Here is an 8,658-nt window from a genome sequence, read left to right on the forward strand (position 1 = left end):
TATCCATTCATCTGCTGATGGACATCTGGGCTCTTTCCATAGTTTGGTTATTGTGGACATTGTTGCTATAAACACTGGGGTGCACATGCCTCTTTGAAACAGCATGATAAATTCTTTGTTTCCAATTATTTTGACCTGATCTGAAGTAGATATAAAAAAGAGAAAACAGGTATAGTTCTCCTTCTTACTTTCCCCGAGACAGGCAGGAAAGGAAGGTGCAGAAAGGGAAGGAAACCATAAAGACGCATGTGGAGTAGGCTAGTGTTTCTCACTCTTCCAGCAAAAAAGGAATCAGGACTCTCTAAAAACTGAGCCAGATCCTGCTTATTGGAGGCAGTCTCCAAAACGGAAACCGTCAATACCTCTCCTCCCTGTAGGCTGTGCCCTGAGCCTCACAGATGAGGCGGAGTCTGTCTCCCTCCCCGTGGATCTGTCGTCCTGTGAGTCACTTTTCTCAGCACAGAAGGTAGAGGAGAGTCTGCTCCAGTTACGGGCCAGGCTCACCGAGGCCCGGCGGCTCCCACTTCTTTCCTTCTGGAGATTGGCTGAGGTCCTGCCCTGAGCCCCCTGCACAGGCTGGCACCTGCAGATCGCGGGCAGCGGCAGAACTGCCCGCGGAGTCCAGTTCCGATTACAGATGTGTGAGAAATAATCGACTGGGGGTGAGTCCAGCCGCTAGGCTGTGGGGCCGTCTGTTACGCAGACAGAACCGGAGCCCTGGGCTGCCCCGCCCACGTCCAGGTTCCAGGTCGCTGTGGCTGGGCCGTCCACAGCGCAGATCCCTGTGTCGCTCACATCTCGAACATGCTCATTAGAAGGAGAAACTACACGAACAGGGACTTGATGTTAACATTTTCAGTGAGACGAACCAAACAGGTTGCAGAGATCTTTTCTTACAAGATGGGGTCGTGCCGCGAACTTCTCTCAAGGTCTTTCTCCTTACTTCCTTTCTGCATGAAATCAGTGGTGTGGAAGGCGGAGACCAAACCAACGACGGACTCCACATAACATGCTTGCTTTTGATCGCATCAATCAAAAATGACAGTTACGGAAAAGATCGCTAAAACACAACAGCGCCAGCACTGAGCACTCAGTGAGAACAAACTAAATCATGTGCAGTAACTTTCTAAAAATTTAAATATTTTAGTTATTATACTGAGGTTCTGCATGATTTGTGATTCTGCTATCTGAACAAAACCTACATTTTAACGAGAAAAAAAACACACCACCTCATTTTAGGTAGAGCTTTAATTTTAGGCCTAAAAAATCAGAATTTAAATCGTACCTGTTCTTTGCTGTTTAAATAACGTATAAAATGTTTTGACAGAAAAGTGCCTCAGCCACATAATGATCCTGTTCAGAAGGAAGCATGAGGCCAAGAAGCATGAACTAGGAACATGACATCTAGGAAACCTGACGTCCTTCTCTGATCACAGTCAGCAGGACGGGTTCCAGAAGCCCCAGAGGCTGCTGGTCTCCATGGTGGGATCTCCATCTGTCTCTGCCCCCTCTCCCTTGCTGGGTCTGTTAAGAAGGGACCCACCTAGCCTCTGTGGTGCTCCTGGCGACGGCCTGCATGTCACCCTCACTCTGGGACTACAGCTGGATGGTGTGAAACCCGCCTTTATCTCACAGGGGGACCTGCGCATGCGGCTGTCACCGCTAGGATCTGTCACTACCTTGAGCCGGCCTGAAGTCAGGGGCCTTCCAGGCAAGCTGACTGGGAAGCCCAAATTCTTAGAATAAAGTGCTCACAGGAAGCTTTCCAGGGACGACTAAGACACATTAACTCTTTCATGCATCAACGTTCATTTGGTGCCACCACAGGGCAGGCGCGAAGCTGATGCTGGACGTGTGTGATAAAGCCCCCAGCACAAGGCCGGCCCCGCAGGTAGACCTGTCTGCCAAGCCAGGGGGGCTTTCTGGCGGGGGGATGCGTCTGGAAGCCTGCGAGGTTGTGGAGAAGGGCAGGTGGAAAGAATGTTCCAGGAGGCGCTAGTGCAGAAGGAGCCTGGAGGTAAGCAGAGACATGAATGACGAAGGCCGGCCTAGACTGGCACACGGCCACGCCCAGGACTTAGGCTCATCCACCCAAGCATGGCCAGTCACCTGTGTGACTCAGGTGGCGGCAGAACCATGGGGATGGCAGCGGGCGGGTCGCGAGGTGTTCAGACTCTAAGAGTCAATGAGAGGCGGTGGCCAGGACCGGGAGGAAGGGAGTGGAGGAGGGCGGGGTTAAGGTGAATACTGCACTTGGAATGTCATAGAACATTCTTTCATGAGCCATGGGGCTGTGCCCTCCTCCACGTAAACCCAGACAGGGCAACTTCTGCACCCAGCTCCCCAGACCGACCAGTCTCCGTGGTCCCGCAGGCCTAGGGATGGCCATGCCCACCTGCACCTGCTGCTTCTGGCAGGCCGTCCTCTGCCCCGGGGTGGACAGGGGTTCCAGAGCTCCAGTATAGTTCTCCAGCTTGTGAGAGCTGCTAAGGATCCCTGCTTTACTCCTCACTCCTGCCTGCTCTCTGAGATGCATCGGGGAGGATGAAGGAACGCGCAGGTGGGAGGACTGACAGCTGGCTTTGGACAGGTTCTGGGCGGAGCGACACCCAGGGTACCGGACAGTTGGGTGAAAATGCAAACCGAGGAAGGCTGTGTGGTGAGATGCTGGGGGTGGGTGAGGGAGGGGAGCGGGAAGAGAGGGAGGGACGGGGGAAGGAAGAAGGCGGCCACTGCGGCCCAGCACGCCACGGGCAGGCAGGCCCACTCCCCAGTCACCTGCCAAAGGGAACGATGGCGGGGGGGGGGGGGGAGCACTGAGTGTGAACACGAACATCATCATGCAAAAAGAGACACATCACCCACACACTGACTTACCTATAAAATATATTATTTATCTGTTTTCTGATGTAAGCTCTTAAGCCTAAGAATTTTCCATAGATTCTGTGAAGGGTAGTTTTAAGAAAATCTCTCTCTCGAGGATCTTCACTGTCAAAGAGCTCTAAAAGCTTCAGGAAGAAAAAGACACTTAGTGAACCAGTATTCCCGCTCTGTAGATTACGGCTTTTGTAGCTTCAGCTAATTTGTACCTTACCTGCAATACAAACTTCTGATCAATATATTTCTTCGCTATATTAGGTTGGAAATCTGGAGACTCTAAAAATCTTAAGAAAAATTCATAAACAAGCTAGGAGGAAAAAAACAACAACGAGTCAAATAACATGGTATTTTATTAGACGGCGATTAAAGATACACAAGTTGAACCTCTGTCCGAAAATATTAAGCCTTTAAAAAAAAAAAAGCCACGTATCTACGAATTAATGCCAAATACCATGGCTTCATTTAATTATAACTGATGCTGGCAATTGTTTTATTTGGCTCAGAACCACAGACTATACCCTTAAATGGCATTTAAACAAAACGATACCCACGGTGGGTGTCAGTACGCTTAGCTGACGCTGCTGGGAGACCCCAGCAGGGCGGGACCTGCAGCCTGCCACGAGCACATGTCCTGGCAGAGCCGCGGGACAGGAAGCTGGGATGGCTCGGTGAGCGGGTCACGGATGCAGTCACCCGGGGCTGGGACGCTCCTCCCTTTCACGAGTGGGTTGCAGGCTGTCAGGGTTACACAGCAATCCCACATGCCTTGGGGTGATGTCCTGCCCCCGAGACAGCCCCCTTTTGTGATCTGTTCCCCATATCGCTCGTTCCCAGCTTCCACCTCTCCATCTCCCCTCCTGCAGACGACCCAGGCCCCGGTGAGGCACGTGGCTTGCTCACACTCTGCTCACACAGGGCTCAGTGTCTTCTCAGGCGTCCAGCTTGATCTATGATCAACTTTTTGCCTTACAAATGTGTGAGTCAGGAGGTGAGCTTTGGGGTGTGTTAAATCTACGTCCTGGAAACAGGGGGAGCATCTATCTGCAAAAGGCCTCGATCTAAGGGCTATCACCGAAGAGGTTACTTCCATTACAAACATATTGGCAATTCTGTATCTTTTGTAGTTTGTGTCAAGGGTCCAAACAGACAAAAAAAACCCATTCAATGTTCTCACTTCTGCTAAAACACCTTCTTTGTATGCACAGGTTTGCAAGGTCAGAGGTCCATTTGCAATCAGCCAGAGTGAGGCCCTATGGGCCAACACACTTGCTTTAGAGACAAACCCCATGAACACACACACTTAACTTGCGCCCGTTTCTGGGGCACTCCCAGAGTTCAGTACCTGTAGATGAGGCCAGGCTGCTTCTAACGTGGGCTCGTCTTCCTCGGGGTCAAATTCTGCTCCCGTAGGATTGGAGGAAGGTGGTAATGTTCGAAACATGTTAACTGCAAACTAAAATCCACATATTCTCGAGTTATAACCAGGACATTCAAGGTATTTACAGAAAACATTTAAAAAAGCATTTACAGAAAACATTAAAAAGATAGTTACAGAAAACATTTTAATTCTAATGATAGCTGCTTCCAGTGGTTATGGGGCTCGTCCTTATTCTTTTTCAGAAGCAGTGCGGATCCCCAATGAGATCTTGGGTCAGAAGTGCAGAAGGAAACCTGGCCCGTGGACAGACGGCCACTGAGACTCCTGCTCGATTCTGAGCTGCCAGACTCACGGACAACCAGCATTAACCAGTGCTGGTGGGCAACAGTGAGCCCACGGTCTCCACCATGCACAGTAAGTACCAAGCAAGGAGGCGGGTGTAGTGCTGGGAAGAAAAGGATGAGATTATGCAGGCAACAGCAGAGACCGAAGACCTGACCTCCTGCCCCAGAGGAGCCTGCGATCGGCACCGAGAGAACCATCAGAGGGCAGCTGGCTGTGTGCCCGGGGCTGGACGAGTCTTGGTCTGTCTGGACTCAGGAAGAAATGACTTAGGAAGAGATTTCTCTGGAGTGTGAATGACAAATTTGCTACCTGTTTTTCTTTATATTGTCCTTCACCATGGACTTCCACCCCAGGCTCTGTTTATTTCCAACTTCATAAAAGTCAAGTGTTTTATAGATGTTTCTACATAAAATCTAGAGTTCTCTGGAGCACAAGTACATTTTAATGCCCATATGGTGCAAGCACAACATACACTGATAAACATGTAACATATGTTTAACATATAACATACAACATATAAATGTTGTTTTCTATATCAACTTATAACTTACTCTTCTTTTATAAATATGATTAGTTACCTTACAGAAGCTGTGAGCCTGCCATATGTGGGTTACAGGACTGGGCTCCGGTGACGGGCGCTCACATGACCAGAGCAAGGCCTCTGCCCCTCCACCCCCCACAGCACACAATCCAAACACCTGCCGCACAAGGTAAGACTCAGCTCCATGACAACGGGCAGGAGGTATCTGTGGGCAGTCAAGGGCAAACCTGATGCTCAGGTATCCAGTCTCATAGAGACAGAGCTAAAACTCAAGGTCATCTACTGTGTTTCTTCTCGTCTTTACTGTTACTGACACTGAACTCTGAGCCCTACCATTGTGTTCCGTGAAGGAACATGCCCCCACTTCAAGCCGTCAGCTATAAAAGCCCTGAGCCTCAAACATTTGTTGTCTGAGAGGAGGAGCGGGTGCAAGGAATCACAGCAATGGCGCTGAGATAATACAGGAATGGAAGGAACAAAAAAATGGTTGGGAATCCAGAAACAAAAAAATCCTTTAGTAAAAATAAGATAATACTCCTAAAACCTAAGTCTGTAGTAAAAAAGGTTTGGAACCTGTGAACAGGGTCCTGGAGGAGGCCTCCCAAGTAACAGGTGACTAAGGGACAGAGGCTGTGACAGGTGCTGCCAGGTGCACGGGGCACGTCCTGTCACCGGCCCCCAGGGGAGGGACTCTCCTGGCGCCCCGATCCCCAAGCCCACAGAAGAGAGCAAGCAGACAGCAAGATCTCTCACACCAAGAAAAGGCCACACTCAGGTGCCCTCCCCCCTCCCCGGGGCTTGCCGGGGGGGCAACAGACCGGCCCTGTCACTGCGAGCCTTCACCCCTTCCTTCCCAGGCTGGGAAAGTGCGGAGAGCGGGGTCAGATGGAGTCTGAGGCTGAGCCCCAAACCGCTGGGGGCTCCAAGACAGTCACCCAGGGACTGCAGGTGCCCTGAAGAGAGTGAGGCAGAGGAGAGCCGCAGGCCCAGCGTGGGAGGGCAGAGCCCACATGGCGTCTTTCGGTGGCATAGGCTTCTGTGGACACACGCTGGGCCTGCCTCTTGGAGACTTGTGTGAGCAGCCCGTGACATCTGGGTCCCACGCAGGAAGGGAGCAAGCACGGGGGTGGCGGCTGCCCCCCCTGCTCTGCTCAGGGCCGGCCCCCCCCCCCCCCCCGCCCAGGTCCCTCACTGGCCAGGCGTTACACCGGTGAGGCAGCTGTCCCCGGAGAGACTAACCAGGGGCAGGAAAGCAAGACTGGGCCGATCGTGGCTCGTCTGAGAGCACTCTGGTTTCAGACACTGATGGGAGCCGCACTCTTAGAGGCATCTGTAGGCGGTTGACATTGGCCGTCAGCTGACTTTACGCACAGGAGACGACCCCTGAGGACGCGGGTGGGCCTCAGCCACTCAGTGGCAAAGTCGGAAGAGCAGAACTGGTTTTTTTCTTCCTGAGGAAGAAAAAAAATCCCCCTGTGGGGGCGGCCTTAGCTCCTGCCCCACGGAGTTCCTGAAAATCGATCTCGGGCTCTGTCTCTGTTTCTCTCTCTCTCTTACTGGTTGTTTCTCTGGTAGAACTCTGACACACCTGCTTAGTTACGATTCTTAGTAAACTGGTTAGAGTCTACCAGTAGTGAAGTTGAAGTTTCAAGGTGAAGCCCAGTGTGGGGTGTCTGGTCACCTACGGCCCGAATCCCAGATGCGGAGCTGGGAGTCTGCAGGGGTGGTAGACCACCTTGCTTTTATGGCTTCAGCATCCTCAAAGGACGACCAGCCCAGATCCAGGAAGTTTTACTATTGGCCAACTCTAATCAATAGGAAGTTCTTTCTTTCACAAGATAAAAAAAAAAAATCTCACACTGTAACTTCTACCCACCTTTCCTACCACATCACGTTGCATTCATTCGATGCTCAGCTCTAGAAAAGGCTAAGTGTATAAAACTAACATTTGGAAGAAAAGAGCAGAACGCAAACGGTTTGCCACCTCAAATTATTCTTGGGTTTCAATAATCCTGAGCACAAAAGCTTCACGGTCAAGTGAGCTGAGCACTGTGGTGCCGACATCCGGGTGTTAGGAGGGAGGACTGAGCTGTCTAGACACGTGGAGTTTAGTCTGAGCACCACAGAAGGCTGGTCTTCGTCATCCTCATGACACAGAAATGGAAGGGAATGTCGTTTGTACTGTAGGTCGGATGTGGACCAGATGGATTCATTTTAACCTCTCAGCTCAACTGAGTGAGAGTGCACCCAGAGGTGTGGACCCAGCCAGGATCAGGCCACACAGAGAGGGTGGCAGGGCCTGGTGGGGACAGCCTCCCGGCCCTCTTCCACCCAGAAGCAGGAACTGTGCCCTGAAAAATCTGCCCACGCTTTGGTTTTCTCACGTGTAGGAAGAGGGTGAATCTTCTCTCTGCACTGGGCCCGCGTGAAGTGGGACGGGGCGTACATGTGTGGTTCCCGCGCACGCGGGTGTGCACGTAGGTCATGCGCGCAGCGGCCGGGTGGGGTGTGGACGGACTCTGTAATATTAGGAAGCACCTGCTTTCACAGCTTTCTCGACACTCCTACTTTCAGTACTTAAAATCAGCCCTGCAGATGCTCTTCTCCAGAGTGCTAAATTTACTGAATTAGATGCAAACCACGCTGGCTTGAGAGGCAACCTTGTGGGAAATTCCTGCGATTCAGCAATATCATGAAGCCTTTCTGTATCTGTGATATTCACGACCAGTGGGTGAAGTAATAAAACATTTGTGCCAAGTCATAACTGCAGTATGGTAGAATATACAGAGGTTTAAGATAATGAAGAGATGCTCCAAAGAACACCGATAATCTAATTTCAGAGACAACGGGTCAAGGAAGGTTGATTATTCAGTTCTTCCTTCTAAACACAAAGGTTATTCCACTACTTTATGTATTCTGTTTTATGCACGCAAACAGGTTTTATAGAGGTGGGTCTGCTAAAGGCCAAATCTCAGTTCCTCCAGATGCTCATCCTCCCACAAACAGAAACACTAGGTTCTGAGAGTCATGAAATACGTTCTGGGGGCGGGTGGGCTGGGGGGAAGTGGGGAGGGAGCCCATCAACACTATTGCTATTTTTTAATAGAAAATTGTATTTGTAAATGTTACAGCGTATCTGGAAAAAAAAACAGAGGCAGCAGAACAGACCATCGCAGCTGGGCTAGGATACAAAAACCAAAAATACAAAACTAACAACAGCAACACCCTCTCCATCAACAGCACCGTAATTAGGGAACAGAATTAGTGGGAGGAGCCCAAGAACACAGTTCCAGAAGGGACCGAGGGCCTGGGAACTCGATGCCCAGTTACAAGGCCCCAGTGGAGAGAGCATAAAAACCCTAATAAAGGGCATGTTATAGAGTATCTGAATGAACAGAGGAAACTTCGGGCCCCAGGGTGGGGTGACAGCTTATTACAAAGGTAACTTTGCCACAAAGCAATCTGCACACTGAATGCAATCTTAAACATAATTCTAACCGGATTTTTTTTTTTT

General features: G+C 50.6%; 1 protein-coding gene across 9 annotated transcripts in view; it reads right to left on the bottom strand.

The window, feature by feature from the left end:
* PPP2R5C (protein phosphatase 2 regulatory subunit B'gamma) overlaps positions 1 to 8,658 on the bottom strand; it is a 117,351-nt gene that overhangs the window by 26,712 nt on the left and 81,981 nt on the right. For all 9 annotated transcript variants that reach the window (XM_081829905.1, XM_081829903.1, XM_081829900.1 and 6 more), the window contains 3 exons: positions 4,223 to 4,333; positions 3,095 to 3,187; positions 2,878 to 3,008 (listed from right to left, as the gene is read on the bottom strand). In XM_081829905.1, the coding sequence (XP_081686031.1) occupies positions 2,878 to 3,008; positions 3,095 to 3,187; positions 4,223 to 4,333 (335 nt within the window). The remainder of the gene's footprint in view (positions 1 to 2,877; positions 3,009 to 3,094; positions 3,188 to 4,222; positions 4,334 to 8,658) is intronic.

The sequence above is a fragment of the Leptonychotes weddellii genome, chromosome 9 (assembly GCF_054177405.1).
Source record: "Leptonychotes weddellii isolate Sample4059 chromosome 9, ASM5417740v2, whole genome shotgun sequence".
Taxonomy (NCBI): domain Eukaryota; kingdom Metazoa; phylum Chordata; class Mammalia; order Carnivora; family Phocidae; genus Leptonychotes; species Leptonychotes weddellii.